This window comes from Megascapheus bottae, chromosome 17, assembly GCF_031878675.1.
Source record: "Megascapheus bottae isolate mThoBot1 chromosome 17, mThoBot2.hap1, whole genome shotgun sequence".
In the NCBI taxonomy this organism is placed as follows: Eukaryota; Metazoa; Chordata; class Mammalia; order Rodentia; family Geomyidae; genus Megascapheus; species Megascapheus bottae.
This window is the reverse complement of record NC_143525.1, coordinates 50,561,333-50,579,327: the sequence shown is the minus strand read 5'-3', so window position 1 is coordinate 50,579,327 and position 17,995 is coordinate 50,561,333. Positions and strand designations below refer to the sequence as shown.

The window sequence follows — 17,995 nt, the reverse complement described above, 5'->3', positions numbered from 1 at the left end:
TGTCTGCCAACGCCCACCCTCTCACCCACCCATCCATTCGCTCATGTCCTCATGTGTTACCTGTCCACTCTCCATCCAGCCACCCTCTCCTCGCCCACCAGGGCAGCCACTGCACATTCACCCAGCTCTTCATGCATCACGGGCACATACCCAACCGTGCCTCTCTTCCTGCCAGCCAGCAGGTGCCCACTGGCCTGCCCACCTGTGGAGCACTGACACATTTCCAGGAACTGTCCACTGACCCCTGACCCCTGGCCTCCTGCCAGGCACTGTTTGGTCAAGGTCCCCCGGCCCCCACGGAGGCTCCCTGGGCTGAGCAGGTGTCCCCCCCCCCAAGCCTGTCTTCTGTCAGCACCCTCCCCACGCCTGGGGCCACAGGGATGTTTTTTAGGGAGAGTCCTTGTCAAGAAGCACAGGGCTGGCCTCCTGGACAGTGGCTGGGGAGGGTGCCAGAGCTTATGGCTTCAGACTGCCCTGAAATAGTAAGAGTAATGATATGTATTTAAGTTGTTCCAGTTCATTATAGCCATACACACACACACACACACACACACACACACACACATGCCACACGTGTGTGCGTGTGTGCGTGCGTGTGTGTGTGTGTGTGTGTGTGTAGTTGTTGTAGACTGGCATTTTGACTCAGAGCCTCATACTGGTCTAAAAGGTCCTCTACCACTTGAGCCTCTACTCCTTTCTGCTTCCGTTATTTTTTTTCAGATGGAGTCGTGCATTCATTCCTGAATTGGCCTGGACCATGAGTCTCTTGTTTCCTCTTCCCCAGTATAGCTGGAATGACGGGGATTTTTTTCTTTTTCCCCGCAGGGCCTCCACCTGCAGGCTCGAGCAGTCCAGCTGCGATCGGAGCTGGGCCAGCCGTGGCATGGGGAGGCTCTCCTCTGTCCAGTGTGGCCTTAGAATCGGCCCACTGCCTACCCTCTGCCCTCAGCCTTCTCTCCCTCCCGAGATCCTGCTTCCTTGACGGTGGCTCTAGCCCTGCCCCCAGGGATGGCCGTTCCTAGAGCCCCCCGTTGCTCCCCAGCTGTCACCAAACTCCATCTGTCTGGGCCTCTGCATAGCTGGGAGGCTCTGGGGAGCCTGCGCCTGGGCTTGCTGCATTCCTGCATTCCTCCCTGGGGCTCTCATCTTGCCAGCTGCAGGGGAACAAGGGTGCAGGGAGCTCTGGGGCTGCAGCTGCTGAATGGAGACCTGGACACAGCCCAACTGGGCCCCGGGACTCCCAGCTGTGTCTCCTGGATCCTCACGAAGCCAGGCAGAACCGAGAGGCCACCTGGAGGAGGCACTTGGTGAGAGCTCTGATAGCAGAGCTTTGGCAGCAAGGAACCAGCAAAAGCACTCAGAATCCCCATGCAGGGCAGGCCCTCTGCGGCCGGGCCGTCTCCCTGGAGCCTGGGGGCTTTGTATTCTCAAGAAAAAAAAAGCCAATCCGGGCAGTCTTGCCTTCTGCAGAAGGGCAACCCCAGCTCCAGGTGCTGGGCAGGAGCTGGTGGGGATCGTCCCCCACGACCCCTGACCCCTGCACCTCAGGCTCTCAGAGCAAGGCTGATGTATGCATACGTGAGTGGCTTCCCTCCCGGGCACGACACTGCAGCCTATCTCCTGGCCGTCCAGCCTGCGTGGCACGCTCTGCTTCTGTGACTGCATCCTTTGCCCCCTTCCCAGCCCCGTGTGTCCTGCCGCCAGGCCCTCTTCTCTACCTCCCCGTAACACAGTCCCTGATATGGACAGCAGGTCAGCCAGGCCTCTCGGGCCTGCCTCTGCCTCAAATCCCAGGCTAACGTCAGGCAAAGGAGGCCATGCAGCCTGCTAGTCAGGCTCGGGGACTTGAGGTCCAGTGGTGCTTGGCCTCCACAGTTGAGTGTCTGTGCCCTGTTAAGGAGGTGGGGGAAGGCGAGGCAAGGCAGAGAGCAGGAGCTCCAGGGGGAGCTGCTGGCTGGCACCGGTCATCCTGGCTCCTCAGGAGGCTGAGGTCTAAGGACTGTGGTGTGAAGTCAGCTGCTGAGTGGCCAGGATGTGTGGGAAGGGGGACCCCGGGGCCGGTGCCCTGCACACCTCCCCGCGTGCAGAACTCACGGAGCCAGCGGTACCGACCGCTGCCTACGGCGTCCAGGCACGCTTCCTTCCACACTGGAACGGCGAAGAAAGGGGAAAACTGGGGATGAAAGCGGCTTTTCCATCTTGTCCAACTCTCAGCCACCCCGCTAATTATGCCGTGATCATGGAAGGGTCTGGGGACATTTCCTCCTGGTGGCCAAGATCACAATGTGCAGCCTCTGTCTGCGCAAGGGGACTCTGAAGGTCTTGCTGTGGGCCCAGCCCGGTGTGCTGCCGTCCAGTCGCCCCCGCCCGTGGGCCGCCCTGCGAGGCGGAGGCTGCTCGCTCCTGGACTTGGCCTAATCCTCCGAGGCCACCCCTTTCCTGGGTTCAGTGTCCCTGAGGAAACTGGGAGTCCTGCTACCCCCCAACTCTGGGAACGTGGCTGGGGCCCTGCAAATGCACCTCCTCCAGGCCCTGCAGCTCCTGTGCAGCTGAAATGCTTAGGACCCCTGTCTCCAGACTTCAGCCAGGACCCAGGCTGGGTGCTGAGGATCCTGACAGCCAGGGGCCCCTGGTGTGAGCAAGCTGGCCCGGCTGGAGCCTGCGCAGGGCGGTCCCTTGGCCACCTGCACCCCTGCCCCATCGGATGCTTGCCCGGCTTCTTCTGGTGGCAAACTCGCCTTCCCACCTTCCTGTAAGTGCACAGTGACCCCTTTGGGTCAAAGGGTGGCTGGGAGCAATGGCGGAGCCACGTCTGTCCCTTCCCTCCACCGTGGCTTGTGCACATGCCAGCTGGCGTGGGCCTGGACCCTGAGAGCCACCAGAACAAGATGCTTGGGCATCATGATTGGGGGGCTCAACAAGTCCCTGGACTGGAGGGCTTAATGGGAGGGACGGGGGCCCAAGCTGAGGGCACCGCACCCCCGGAGCTCAGGCCTCACCCAGCCCCTGTGGGCTCTGCCTGACACGAAGGATTGTCACCAGTGTTGTCCTGCCCGCGCTCGCACTTGTGGTTTCTCCCCTGTGACTCTTAGGCCTCCCCTCCCCACCAGGTCACCAGTGGCCGTGGATGAGGGCCTGTCCTCTTCCAGAATGACCTTATCCTAAGGAGTGACACCTCCTACACCCTTCCTAAGAAGCCCGCACTCTGGGGAGTGGGGCCAGGAGCTCACCGGTGAATTTTGTGGAATATCATTCATTGCCTACACGAGAGGGAAAGAAGGTAGACACGGCTGGGTGGCGGGGTGGGGGGGGGGTCCTGCTGTCCAGGCTCTGCTAGGGACGGTTTCTGACTTCCTGGTGGTAATACCCTGGACATTTCCAGCTCCCTGTTTTGGGGTGCTGGGGGCAGATCTACCTTCCCTGGGCCTCCAGATGTTAAGGAGCAAATAAATCCCAGCTGTCCAGGTGTCCTGGCCTGAACCAGCACCACAGCCCCAGCTCTGACCTCCACTGTCCTCTCCACCACCTCCCAGCGTTCTCCTGCACAGGCGTTGCCTGTTCCCCTTTGATGTGGGTTGAGCTGGGGGAGAGGGAAGGACCCTGCCAGCCCAGGAGAACCGTATGTGCCCCATGCCCAAGCTGGAGGACTGGCTCCCTTACTGCACACACAGGTAGGTTTCCAGAGCCCGCCCCAGTCCAACACCTAGGCACAGGCTCTCCTTCCCTGGTGCCCACAGCTGGCATGACACCCAGTGGGCCCTTCAGTGGTGTGTGCCAAGGGGGAGACTTGGAGGGGTTGACTGAAGGGCCCAGAGCCACACCGCCTTGGGGTGAAGCCCTGGCAGCTCCCCTGGCCCTGGGAACAGCCCCCATACGTGAGAGGACCCAGGGTGGCTGTGGGAGGAAAGTCTTCCCAGCTATTTCCCCTCCCCGCTCCGTCCATACACGCAGCACATTCAGGCAGGGCAGAGGCAGAGCTGGCAGGGAGTGGCAGAGGAAGTCCAAGTGGGCTTGAGGCTACTGGGGTGCCCAAGAGCCAAGGAAGGGATCACGTGCGGGCCTAGTGGTAGAGTGCTTGCCTAGCACGCATGAAGACCCGGGTTCGATTCCTCGGTACCACATACACAGAAAAAGCTGGAAGTGGTGCTGTGGCTCAGGTGGTAGTCGCTATTCTAGAGAGAGTCCAAGGACAGTGCCCAAGCCCTGGGTTCAAGTCCCGGGACTGGAAAAAAAAAAGAGCCAAGAAAGTGGTCAGGACAGGGGACACAGAGGGACGCTGAGGCCTGGAGGTGTTAGAGTGAACTCACATTTCTCAGGACTGAAGACATCTGGACAACATGAATGTGTATGTGTGTGTGCATGTGTGTGCACGTGTGAGCCCCTTTCTACATCTGTCTCAGAAGAAACTGGGAAGGAACAACATTCCCAAGGTAGTGAACCCCCAGCACCCCAGCCCTGACCTTAGTGTCTACCTCCCTCCTTTGCCGCAAGGAAGCAGGGGCCTCAGAGCCACGGCTGAGTCCCAGCCTGCGGCTGGAAGACTGTGGGGGCAGCCAGAGGAGCAGCCCAGGGGCTAGGAAGTGTGCAGAAGAATGATAGGGAGGCACACGTGGAGGGACACAGGGTCCAGTGAAAGGGCTCCGTGGGCCCAATTGGGGCCACATCAGGCATCAAAATAGCCTGAGCAGCACTGATGCAGATAATTCATGCAAACTTTGATAAGGACCAGGACAGTTAGACTCAAAGGACTCACTCACTCAAATCACTCACAAATGCCAGGCTAGGGAGAGGGAGTTTTGTAGTGGCAAAAACTCAAGCAATCAAAGCAAATTTCATCAGGGCTGCCAGTGTGGAGACCCGGGACTCCAGAGGCTGAAGCTCTGGAGTTCCCTAACAGCCTGGGGGAGATACAGTGAGATGGAGCCCATAGCTCAAAAAAGTAAAGACTTTTTTGGTAATGGTCAGGTAATGGTGCTCAGGTACGTCTGTAATCCTAGCTACTCAGGAAACAAGTCTGAGGACAACAGTTCAAAGTCAGCCTACACAGATAAGCCTGAGAGACTCTTATCTCCAAGTAAGCCTCAAACACCAAAAGGGAGGAACAAAACAAAACAAAACAGAAAGGCCTGCTCAGTCAGGTACCCATGGCTCACACCTGTAATCCTAGCTACTCAGGAGGCTGAGATCTCTGGAGCGTGGTTCAAAGCCAGCCCAGGCAAGAAAGGCCATGAGACTGTTATCTCCAATTAATTACAGAAAAGGCTGGAAGAGGCACTCTGGTGCAAGTGGTGGAATGTTGGCCTTGAGCAAAAGGATGACAGGGACAGAACTCAGGCCCAGAGTTCAAGTGGCAGAGGTTCCAGACCTTTGATGGGCACATTACCCTAAATTAGCTGCATAGGTCCAATCTAATGGTGCAAGTCCTTAAAATCAGCACCCTTTCTCCAGTTGGGTCCAGCACACAGCACAGAGGAGCCTTATCCCCCTCCCCTTGTGCTGGGCTTTAAAGACCGAGGAGGGACCTCAAGTGCCTTCACAAGCTGGACCTACCCTCAGTTTACAGTTGGCAAGAAAATTGGGATCTTGGTTTTACCACCTGAAGGAACCAAGTTCAGCCACCAACCAACTGAGCCTGATGCAGACTTTCCCCCAGGGCGTGGAAAGGGAGCTGGCCTGCCAACACCTACATTTTGGTCCAGTGAGACTTGAACCCTTGTCGTATTTTCTGTTTGTGTGATGATATGAACTCAAAGCCTAAGTGCTGTCCCTGAGCTCGCGCCTTCTCTCTCTCTCTCTCTCTCTCTCTCTCTCTCTCTCTCTCTCTCTCTCTCTCTCTCTCTCTCTCTTTCTCTCTTTTATTTTTTGTCATGGGACCTGGGTGCTGTCCCTGAGCTCTTCAGCTCAAGGCTACTGCCTTACCCCTGGGCCTGGGGGTTGTCCCTGAGTTCTTTAGCTCAGAGCTACCAATCTACCCCAAGAGCCACAGCCCCACTTCCTGTTTTCTAGTGGTTAATTAAAGATAAGAATCTCAGAGACTTTAGTGCCCTGGCTAGCTTTGAACCAAGATTCTAAGAACTCAGCCTCCTGAGTAGCTAGGTTTACAGGTGTGAGTCTCTGTGCCTGGCTCCCTGAGCTTTTTCGCTCAAGGCTAGCACTCTACCACCTGGAGCCAAAGCACCACTTCTGGTTTTCTAGTGGTTAATTGAAGATGAGTCTTGTGGGCTTCCTGTCTGGGCTGTTTTATTTATTTATTTCCAGGCCTGTCTTGAACTCGGGGCCTGGGCACTGTCCCTGGGCTTTCTCAAGGCTAGATCTCTACCACTTGAGCCACAGCACCACTTCTGGCTTTTTCTATGTATGTGGTACCATGGAATCAAGCCCCAGTCTTCGTGAATGCTAGGCAAGCACTCCACTACTAGGCCAAACTCCCAGCCAGAGCTGGGTGTTTTTGAACCTTAATCCTCAGATCTGAGCCTCCGGAGTAGCTAGGATTACAGGTGAAACACCAGCGCCTGGCTTTGTGTGTACGGGAGTGAGTGTGTGAATGGGGGTTGGGGTTTTAATTGGAGGTAGGAGTCTTACACACTTCCTTCCCTGGGCTGGCTTTGATCTGAATTCCTCAGGTTTCCGACTCCTGAGTAGCTAGGATTACAGGTGTGAGCCTGGCTTGAACTGGATTTCTGATCTCCAGAACTGTGAGTAAATTTGTGTGAGGTTGCTGAATTTGTGATAGCTCCTTGTAAGAGTAATGCAAATCCTATGTAATGAGGAGCCATCGGACAAACCCAAGCCGAGGGCCACAAGGTTACCAAGCACCCAGAAGAAGCTTAAGTAAGGCACAGTGCTGTTCTCGGGGGAGCAGGAGGATCGGAGCTTGAGGCCAGCTTGGAGACTAGGGAGCCAGCCCCCAACTTGAACAAAACACAAACTAAAGGGCTTAAGTGGAAGTGCTCCTTTATTACATAAGAGGCCCTTGGTTTTCAATCACCAGCACTACAAACAAAACAAAACAAACAATTCCTAAAAACAAATAGCTAAATAGAAAAATGGGCAAAACAACATGCATTTCACAAAAGGAATAGAAACAGACAATAAAAATACAAAGAGATAATTAACCACATTTGCAATTAGGGAGAAGAAATTAAAGGCACAGTGAGATTTCACTTTATTCTCCAGTGTTGGGGACAGCACAGAACAAGAAGTTCATAATCTATAGTCCTCAAGCCAAACTGGGCCAGTTGATGTTTTTGTAAATAAAGTTTTATTGGAACACAGATATGCCCACTTATTTAAATATTATTGCCCATGGTTGTTTCTGAGTTACAATGGCAGACGAAATAGTTGTGATCAGAGACTCTAAAGCCTAAGAAGCAGAAAATATTTACAATCTGAGTCTTTCAAGGAGAAATTCCATAATCCATTGGTTTGATAAGTTTTTTTTTTTGGGTACCAGTCATAGAACCCAGGGCCACAAATATGTCAGGTAAGGGCTCTGTCATTGAGCTACATCCCCAGCCCCCCCCCCCCATTGACTCTCATTTGCCAACCTCTGATGTAAACCAAGAACTCTTACAAGGACTTTTGAAGAAGAACTTGGCACGTGCTTCAGTCTGCAATTCTGCTTCTATTTAGAGAATCTCTTAACACACAGACAGTGAGGAGACAAGTGCAACAGTGGCAATGAGTTGGAAATAACTCTGGTGCCCTAGGCAGGAGAATGGAAATACATTCTAGGCTGTTTGAACAAAGGAATTCCACAGAGCACAAGGGTGGATGATGCCACACACAGTCCACATTGAGGGTGAATCCTGCCAACAATCTTCAGTGAGAAAGCTCCAGAAGACTACCCGGAGCAGAATTCTATCCGCATTCTCCATCACTATGAAAGTTTAAGATGCAAAAATGCATCTGTAACCTGGGCTTCATGAAATGGAATACAAAATAAGAGCAGCCTAAGCCAGATGGACCGTCTGAGAGTCGGGAGAGGCAGTCGGGTCCTGGCATGGCGTTTCTCCTCCGTGATCTGGTCCAGGGGTCCAGGCCCCTGCCAGCTTGCTGCCCCATGTCCGCCAGGAGCTTGTCCTGGTTCCTCAGGCCCAGTATGGCTTCCTAACATCCGTCCGCACACCAAACCACAAGATGAAGGTGGAGCAGGTCCTCTACTCCAAGAAGTGGTCTAGAAGCTCCGGTGGTCATGTCCGCTCTTCTCACTCTGCGTCTAAACAAGGCCCGGGTATCTGCTCAGAGGAATCACCAGCATCGCCAGACTCCAGGAATCTGCAGGGCTCTCCGGGCTCTTCTCCATCTCCCCTGTCGTGATGAACTTCCACAGAGCTCGGGTTCCTGACCACTCCCCGTGGGCCCTGATTGATCGGCAGGGCTCCCCGTGGGCCCTTCTCCCTTCTCCTCATCGTGATGACCTTCCACAGAGCTCGGGTTCCTGATCGCTCCCCTTGGGCCCTGATTGATCGGCAGGGCTCCCCGTGGGCCCTTCTCCCTTCTCCTCATCGTGATGACCTTCCACAGAGCTCGGGTTCCTGATCGCTCCCCTTGGGCCCTGATTGATTGGCAGGGCTCTCCGGGCTCTTCTCCATCTCCCCTGTCGTGATGAACTTCCACAGAGCTCGGGTTCCTGACCGCTCCCCGTGGGCCCTGATTGATTGGCAGGGCTCCCCGTGGGCCCTTCTGCCTTGTCCTCATCGTGATGACCTTCCACAGAGCTCGGGTTCCTGAACACTCCCGGGGCCCTGATTGATGGCAGGGCTCCCCGTGGGCCCTTCTCCCTTCTCCTCATCGTGATGAACTTCCACAGAGCTCGGGTTCCTGACCACTCCCGGGCCCTGATTGATGGCAGGGCTCTCCAGGCCCTTCTCCCTTCTCCTCATCGTGATGAACTTCCACAGAGCTTGGGTTCCTGACCACTCCCGGGGCCCTGATTGATTGGCAGGGCTCTCCAGGCCCTTCTCCCTTCTCCTCATCGTGATGACCTTCCACAGAGCTCGGGTTCCTGACCACTCCCGGGGCCCTGATTGATTGGCAGGGCTCCCCGTGGGCCCTTCTCCATCTCCCCTGTCGTGATGAACTTCCACAGAGCTCGGGTTCCTGACCTCTCCCGGGGCCCTGATTGATTGGCAGGGCTCCCCGTGGGCCCTTCTCCCTTCTCCACATCATGATGAACTTCCACAGAGCTCGGGTTCCTGACCACTCCCGGGGCCCTGATTGATTGGCAGGGCTCCCCGTGGGCCCTTCTCCCTTCTCCTCATCGTGATGACCTTCCACAGAGCTCGGGTTCCTGAACACTCCCGGGGCCCTGATTGATTGGCAGGGCTCCCCGTGGGCCCTTCTCCATCTCCCCTGTCGTGATGAACTTCCACAGAGCTCGGGTTCCTGAACACTCCCGGGGCCCTGATTGATTGGCAGGGCTCCCCGTGGGCCCTTCTGCCTTGTCCTCATCGTGATGACCTTCCACAGAGCTCGGGTTCCTGACCACTCCCGGGGCCCTGATTGATGGCAGGGCTCCCCGTGGGCCCTTCTCCCTTCTCCTCATCGTGATGAACTTCCACAGAGCTTGGGTTCCTGACCACTCCCGGGGCCCTGATTGATTGGCAGGGCTCTCCAGGCCCTTCTCCCTTCTCCTCATCGTGATGACCTTCCACAGAGCTCGGGTTCCTGACCACTCCTGGGGCCCTGATTGATTGGCAGGGCTCCCCGTGGGCCCTTCTCCCTTGTCCTCATCGTGATGACCTTCCACAGAGCTCAGGATCCTGACCACTCCCGGGGCCCTGATTGATTGGCAGGGCTCTCCGGGCCCTTCTCCCTTCTCTTCATCGTGATGAACTTCCACAGAGCTTGGGTTCCTGACCACTCCTGGGGCCCTGATTGATTGGCAGGGCTCCCCGTGGGCCCTTCTCCCTTCTCCTCATCATGATGAACTTCCACAGAGCTCGGGTTCCTGACCACTCCTGGGGCCCTGATTGATTGGCAGGGCTCCCCGTGGGCCCTTCTCCCTTCCCCTCATCGTGATGACCTTCCACAGAGCTCGGGCTCGCCCGGGCCTGGCTGGCCTTCCTCCCGACGGCTCCTCGTGGGCCTGCGCCTTTCCTTCGCTCCTGTCACACCAGGAGTCACGCTCTTCTTTCTCCCCCTGCTCCGGGGTTGGCTCCCATCGTGGGGCCCCTCCGCACTGCAGGTTCTCCTGGGCCTGGACAGGGAGGGCTGCGCCAGGGACTCTAGGCCCCAAAGGACTGAGAGGCCCCCTGCCCTGGCTCCAACCCTGACTGCACCCCGCCTCTCCTGCCCTCAGTGGAGGCCCTGTCGACGAGTACCTCGCGGGACAGCGCTAACGGAGCCCATCAGAGGACGTGAAACCTGCCAGGGCAGCACGAGGCTCCAGGCTGGAGGCCGGCTGAGGGCCCATCCTGGCCTCGAATCCGCCCCCGGCGTCGGCCGGGCCCAGGCCCCGCCCAGGCCCCGCCCCGGACGCGGCCCGGCCCCGCCCTGCACGCGGCCAGGCCCCGCCCCCGGCCTCGGCCCGGCCCCGCCCCCGGCATCGGCTCTGTCACGGCCCCGAGAAGGCCCCGCCTCCTCCCTGGAGCTCGGCACACACTCGCCTCTCATTGGACGGAGGCGCGACGCCTCTCCTGGGTCCCGCCCAGACGGCTTCCGCCCGGACGTGGAGGCGGGGGCCGCATCTCCAGGGCTGGCGTTCCGCCGCGCCCCGCCCCCGCGGTGGTCACTTCCGGGAGGAGCTCGCGGAAGGAGGAAGTTCGCGCGCCTGAGGCGGCGCCGCGGAGCCGAGCGTCTGCTAGCGTTTTTTCTGGCCGTTCCTGCTCAGGTCCGGGACGCCGGAGGCCGCCGCGGGAGCAGGGAGGGACGATGCCGGCGAGGAGCCGCTGACCTCGCCCGCCGCCTGTCCCCGGCACCGTCCCCGGCATCTGTCCGCGCTGTCGGGGCGCCCGGACGCTCAGAATGACGGCGGCCGCCGCCTCCAACTGGGGGCTGGTCATGAACGTGGTGAACAGCATCGTGGGCGTCAGCGTCCTCACCATGCCCTTCTGCTTCAAGCAGGTGCGTGCGGGGCCCGGGGCGGGGGGCCCGGGGCGGGGGGACCGGGGACGGCGGGGCCCGGGGCGGGTGGCCCCGGGCCGGCGGCGGGGGGCCCGGTGTGGGGGGGCGGGAGGCGGCCCCGGGGCCCGCACACCCGCGGGGTCCACGGAGCACTCGGCCCCGCGCGGTGGCACCTGCCAGTCTCAGGGAAAGGCTCGCAAGGGCACAGTGAACGCAGGAGCAAGGAGAGGAGAAGCGTGTGTGTGTGTGTGTGTGTGTGTGTGTGGTGTGTGTGGTGTGTGAGTGTGTGTGTGTGTGAGAGTGTGTGTGTGTATGTGGTGTGTGTGGTGTGTATGTGGTGTGTGTGGTGTGTGTGTGTGTGGTGTGTGTGTATGTGGTGTGTGTGGTGTGTGTGTGTGTGGTGTGTGTGTATGTGGTGTGTGTGTATGTGGTGTGTGTGGTGTGTGTGTGTGTGTGTGGTGTGTGTGTATGTGGTGTGTGTGTGTATGTGTGTGAGTGTGTGGTGTGAGTGTGTGGTGTGTGTGTGGTGTGTGTGTGTGGTGTGTATGTGTGTGGTGTGTGTGTGGTGTGTGTGGTGTGTGTGTGTGTGGTGTGTGTGTGTATGTGGTATGTGTGTGTGGTGTGTGTGTGTATGTGTGTGTATATGTGGTGTGTGTGTGTGTGGTGTGTGTGTATGTGTGTATATGTGGTGTGTGTATGGTGTGTGTGTGTGACGGCGGGGGGGGGGGGGGGGGGGCAAAGCTGCCCCTCACAGCCCTCCCTCTGGCTCGGTCTCAAGGTGACTCGGTTCTCCAGGAAGAGCACCTAGGAACTGCATTTCAAGAGCACGGGACAGTTAGGGTTTCTTATCTGTAACTCTGGGAAGAGTGCGGTGTGATGCCAGCACCGAGTGTCACGTGCACACGCGGCTATGTCTACGTGGCTCTGTGATGTCCACCAATGAGCAGGGGTTCTGGAGGCTGCTGGAAACATCCTCAGGACTTGGCAGGCATGCCACGTGTCTGCCACTTGTGCCCAGCTGCCTGGGGGAGGGGCCCTGGGACTCTGCCCACCATTCAGATTGAAAGACATCAAAGAGGTAGAAAATGAAAACGGGAAACATAGTTTGGAAGAGAAATTGGGTTGCTAGTAATTCATTTTTTTGTAGGTTTTTGGGTTTGTTTTTTTTTTGCCAGTCCTGGGCTTGAGCTCAGGGCCTGAGCACTGTCCTTGGACTTTCTCAAGGCTAGAGCTCTACCACTTGAGCCTCAGCACCACTTCTGGCTTTTTTCTATATGTGGTACTGAGGAATTGAACCCAGGTTTTCATGTATGCTAGGCAAGCACTCCACCACTAGGCCAAACTCCTGACCCCTAGTAATTTAGTTTTTAACTTTGCATTTTTTCATATTTAGCATTTTGGAGGATTTTTTTTAAGTTGTATTCATCTGGGAATTTTTTGTTTGTGGTACTGGAGTTTGAACTCAGGGCCTTTGATTGCTAGGCAGACATTCTACCACTTGAGCTGGTGATCCATGCCCTCAGCCCCTGAGCTGGGAAATTTTGGAAATAAATGATTGGTGAATGTAGGCGCGAAGACAGCTAGATGTCACTAGAGTCCCTGTGATGACATCTGTGTTGTGAATCCCAGCCTTGTGTCTGCGTGTGACTCCTGGTGGCACCCTGCCTGGCAGCAGACCTGTGTCCTGGGACCTGGGGTGTTGCTGGTCCCACACCTGCAAGTCTGTACTGCCACCCTTGATTCATGTCTGCAAAGTGCCACGCGTTTGGCAGCTCTGGCCATTCCACTGGCTGTAGCTTTGGAACACCTGCCGGGTGGTGGGTGTTAGAGGGTGTAAGGATGAGTCAGGCGGAGACTCGCCTGGAAGAGCTTGAGGACCAGAGGGAGGCCCCACGGGCCAGCAGCATGTCATTCTGGGGACGTCAGGATGAACTCGCGGCTCCTGAGTTGAAGCGGTATAAGGTCAACAAGCTATTTGGGGATGTGTATGTTTAGTGCTTGGCAGCCATGTCCTTGTGATTTAATGTTATTTATTGGTTTTAGTAATTCACTTTTAAAAAAGCTTCATGGGTTTTTTTGTTTTGTTTTTTTTTTTTTTTTGCCAGTCCTGGGCTTGAGCTCAGGGCCTGAGCACTGTCCTTGGACTTTCTCAAGGCTAGAGCTCTACCACTTGAGCCTCAGCACCACTCCGGCTTTTTTTTTTCTATGTATGTGGTACCGAGGAATTGAACCCCGGCCTTTGTGCATGCTAGGCAAGCACTCTTATCACTAGGCCAAACTCCTGGCCCCTTCATGTTTTTTATTTATTTTATTTTTATTTTTTGTTAGTTATGGGGCTTGAACTCTGGACTTGGGCACTGTCCCTAAGCTCTTCATCTCAAGGCTACTGCCTTACCCCTTCAGCCACAGCACCACTTCCTGTTTTCTAGTGTGTAATTGGAGATAAGAGTCTCTCAGTCTTCAGTGCCCAGGCTGGCTTTGAATGACAATCTTCTGATCTCAGCCTCCTGAGTAGCTAGGGTTACAGATATGAGCCATCAGCACTGGGCCTTAATTTTTTTTTTTGCCAGTCCTGGGGTTTGAATTCAGGGCCTGAGCCCTGTCCTTGGGTTTTCTCAAGGCTAGAGCTCTACCCCTTGAGCCACAGCACCACTTCTGGGTTTTTTTGTATGTATGTGGTACTGAGGAATGGTCTTGGTGCATGTTAGGCAAGCACTCTACCACTAGGCCAACTCCCAGCCCCTTGTTTGGTTTTTAAAATTAATGGGCTTGGGCCAGGAGTTTGGCCTAGCGGTAGAGTGCTTGCCTAGCATGCACGAAGACCTGGGTTCGATTCCTCGGTACCACATACATAGAAAAGGCCAGAACGGTTCTGTGGCTCAAGTGGTAGAACACTAACCTTGAGGAAAGCCCAAGGACAGTGCTCAGGCCCTGAGTTCAGTCCCCAGCACTGGCAAATAATAAATAAATAAATAAATAAATGAATAAATAAAATCAATGGGCTTTATTTATTTATTTATTCATTAGCAGCTTTAGATTTCTGACCAGTTGAGCATAGGAGTTCCTGTGGGCCTCTTTGCCATCCCTCCCTGGACTAGTGCCAAGGTAGTAATGTGTTAAACTTCAGGTTATTGAGGGATAATTTACATGACATTTACTCATTTTGGGGCACAGATCCCTGGATTTTTGATGTATGTGTACAGTTGTGTGGCCTTCGTGGCCAAGTTCCGTCTCCCAGAAAGTCACTTCTCCTCCCTCTGTCCTTACTCCTTCCCCCACCCCAGCCTAGGCCCCTAGCTCCCAGGCCTTAGGATTGTGCTTTCCCCCAGGGTCCTGTTGGTGACATTTCCTGCAGCTTCTTGTCCTCAGCATGGCGCATCTGAGGGGCATCCATGCTCCTGCGCTGTCAGCTGGGTGACATTCCTGTGGACACACACAGCAGTCTGTCCTGTCACCTGTTGAAGGACATTGGAGTTGCTTGCCAGTTTGAGGATTATGACTACACGTGCTGTGAACATACTTAACATGTTTTCATTTCTCACGAGTAATATCCAGGGGGGTAACCTCAGGGACACATGGTATATATCCAGTAAACTTAGAAAAAGGTACATATGGCTAGGCGCTATTGGCTCAGATCTGCTATTCAGGAGGCTAAGATCTGGAGGATTGAAGTTTGAAGCCAGCTTAGGAAAATCTGTGAGACTCTGTCTCCAGTTTACCAGCAAAATGGCAGACTGGAGGCATGGCTCAAGTGGTAGAGTGCCGGCCATGAGAAGCAAGCCAAATGGGAAAGGGAAGTCCTGAGTTTAGACCTTTGTATTAGCACAGGGAGAAAAGGGGAGAGGGGAGATGAAAGAGGAGAGAGAGGCAGGCAGGCACACATGTCATTTCTTTCTTTTTTTTGTTGGTCATGGGGCTTGAACTCTGGGCCTGGATGCTGTCCCTGAGCTGTTCAGCTCAAAGCTACTGCCCTGCCCCTTGAGCCACTGCACAACTTCTGGTTTTCTAGTGATTGAGATAAGAGTTTCACAATCTTTAGTGCCTGGTTGGCTTAGCACCTCGATCCTCAGATCTCAGCCTCCTCACTAGCCAGGATCAGAGGCATAAGCCACTGTGCCCAGCCACACATGTCATTTCTAACCTTTTCCTTCTGGGCAGTGTTTACCACACATAGGTGTGATCCAGGCAGTGTGTGTTGGGTGTGTGCAGAGAGCTGGATCAGTTAGCTGTGGGCAACATGCAGCTGTCATTGTCATGGGGAAGGGACTTGAAGTGTTGTCTCCTTCTAGCTCCACACACAGGGTCCAGGCCCTTTTCCAGGGGACTGCACCCTCTCAGCGCCAGGTTCCCATAGAGACTCTTGTAATGGACAAGGACCATGGCACACCCTTCGGGGCAGCAAGAGCCAGTTTCAGTCCCTGGTGCCTGGGTATGAGTGGTGGAGACATGAGGCATGTCTGGTGTTGTTTCTTTCTCTCTATCTCCAGTGTGGCATCATCCTGGGCGCCCTGCTCTTGATCTTCTGCTCCTGGATGACGCACCAGTCCTGCATGTTCTTGGTGAAGTCTGCCAGCCTGAGCAAACGGAGAACCTACGCTGGCTTGGGTGAGGATGGGCTCAGAGGGGTCACGGGGCTGTCAGTGCCTTCCTAAGAAGTGTGGAGTTACAGCTTTGGACAGTTGTTTTTTTCTACATTTTTCTTTTTTTTTGGGGGGGGGAGGTATCATGGGGCTTAAAATCTGGGCCTGGACACTGTCCCGAGTTCTTTAGCTCAAGGCTACTGCCTTACCTTAAGCCATGGCCCCACTTCCCATTTTCTAGTGGTTAATTGGAGAAAAGAGTCTCACATTCGTTAGTGCCTGGGCTGGCTTTGAACCTCAATCCTCAGATCTCAGTCTCCTAAGTAGCTAGGATTACAGGTATGAAACACCACGCCCAGCTTTTTCTACTATATTTTTAAAAGAATTTCTTCACTTGCAATTAAAAAAAGAAAACGGTTGCCTCAGAATTGAAGTGAGATAGAAGGAACAAAGGCACAAGTTTCCTTCTCTCTGTTGGTCTCTTGCCCCTGTTCAGTGGATGTACATGTAATTCCCCTATAGCGTCCAGCACGGCTTCCTATCGCCACCAGCCACGTGTGTCTCCTCCTAGAGCTGCTGAAGGGAATCATACAAAGCTCCCCACCTGGAAGTTTATGGAAGACGTTGTCCTTGGCCCAACTTGCAGTTTTATGCTTATCCCTTATTTTTTTCTTTAATGTGACTTCAGCTGGAGCATGTATAAAGTCTGCGCGTGTCTTGATTTCAAATTGGAATCTTTCCTAGGTGGTTTGGCTTCTGGGCCACCATCTTTTATTTTCTCTTCTGTTCTCAGGCTGGTTTGTGGGGTTTGGTATCTGCCTCCTACAGCCAGCTCTGCGCCTCTGCTGTCAGCCCTCTGTGGGGCATTTGGAATGGGCATCGAATGCCACTTGGCTGTCCTTAAGACTTGGCCTTGTGGAAAGTATGGTGAGAATCCCTGCCTCTTCATTAATCTCCTGACTCTCCAGCTTGTATGTGGCCTGGGACTGGGCCCTCCCACAGAGGGTCAGCCTGGCGTGGCTCCTAACTCTCAATACTGGGGGAGGAGGCAGGGGCCAGAGAAAATGGGGTGCAGAGTTCTGGGAGTCAGAAGTTCTGTGAAGAGTAAAAAGCAACTTAAAAAATCTGCTTTGGAGTGGAAGTGCTGCAGGAGGTTGGGGCGACAGGTGACAGGTCCCCTTCCACCTTCTCTGGAGCTACACCTGGGCTCCTTCCTGCAGGCTCCTGCTGCGTGGCCTCTTGTTCTTCAAGATGCTTTGTTTGCTCTGTCTTTTCTTGTTGTCACTTGAGGAAGGAAAACCTGACTCACACTTGGACAGTCTGGTTCTGCCCGGGGTGAAGTGCATCCCATGAGAACCCGGAGATGAACTGTTTGGGGAACTCTTTGTGGTTTACAGAGCATGGCCTGGGATGACCCCTTCCCACCGAGGTCTTCATCTGGGCTTTGTCGCCAGGACCCCAGCTCAGGCGTGCACGCTCTCCTGTGTGAAGATGGGGGCCCTTGGCTAGGAGGCCATGCTTCCGATAACTGTCTGCCCAGTTATTCTTTGAAAGTCCCAGAGACTAGTCAAACCAGTTTGCCTGGATGTGAATGTCTGAGAGGACGTTGCGGGCCGGACATCCCTGCGTGGACTCCTCTGGGCTCTAGTCTGAACTGAACAGGGTCACCACTGGAAACAGTGCTCTGAGGCTGTGCCTGTGAGTGAGGCTTCCTCGTGCTGTCCTCCGCCGGCCTCCCTCTGATTCAGAGATAGATTGCCCCCTGGAACTCTGGGCTCTTGGCCTCTGAGAGGAAGAGGGTCTCCTAGTGCCCTCTCCACACTGTGGAGCCCTCTCCACACTGACACTTGCCACAAGAGCCTTCCTTCCTCAGCTCTGTCCTCTTGCTGGGTGGCCATGGCCTGCAGACCAGTGCTGTGGCCCAGGAGCAGATCCTGGGAGGGCCCCTCAGATGGCTTCCGTTGGCAGGTATGCAAGAGCATCTCAGGGCTGGGTCGTCAGCGGCTGCCATGCCTTCTTCTGGACCCCAGGCATTAGAAGAGGATGCGGGATTCTTTTTTTTTTTTTTGTCAGTCCTGGTGACTGAACTTGGGCCTGAGCACTGTCTTTGGACTTTCTCAAGGCTATTGCTCTACCACTTGAGCTATAGCACCACTTCCAGATTTTTCTATGTATTTGGTACTGAGGAATGAAACCCAGGTCTTCGTGCATGCTAGGCAAGCACTCTACCACTAGGCCACACTCCTGGCCCAGATGCGAGATTCTTGAGGCAGCATCTCTGTCTCCAAGTAGCCTGTGGGCTGGGTGCCCTAAGGAGGCCTGTGGTTTTCTCCTGATGTCTGTGACTG

The 17,995-nt window shown here is 55.2% G+C and overlaps 1 protein-coding gene across 6 annotated transcripts in view; it reads left to right on the top strand.

Moving 5' to 3' along the window:
- Positions 1-10,746: 10,746 nt before the first annotated feature.
- The window catches only part of Slc38a10 (solute carrier family 38 member 10), a 40,827-nt gene continuing 33,578 nt past the window's right edge, over positions 10,747-17,995 (top strand). For 4 of the 6 annotated variants that reach the window (XM_090351352.1, XM_090351351.1, XM_090351350.1 and 1 more), the window contains exons 1-2: positions 10,747-11,067; positions 15,555-15,672. In XM_090351352.1, the coding sequence (XP_090207478.1) occupies positions 10,969-11,067; positions 15,555-15,672 (217 nt within the window). In that variant the 5' untranslated portion in view covers positions 10,747-10,968. Of the gene's footprint in view, positions 11,068-15,554; positions 15,673-17,995 lie in introns of those variants that run through there. The other 2 variants (XM_090351353.1, XM_090351354.1) reach the window with 1 other exon arrangement.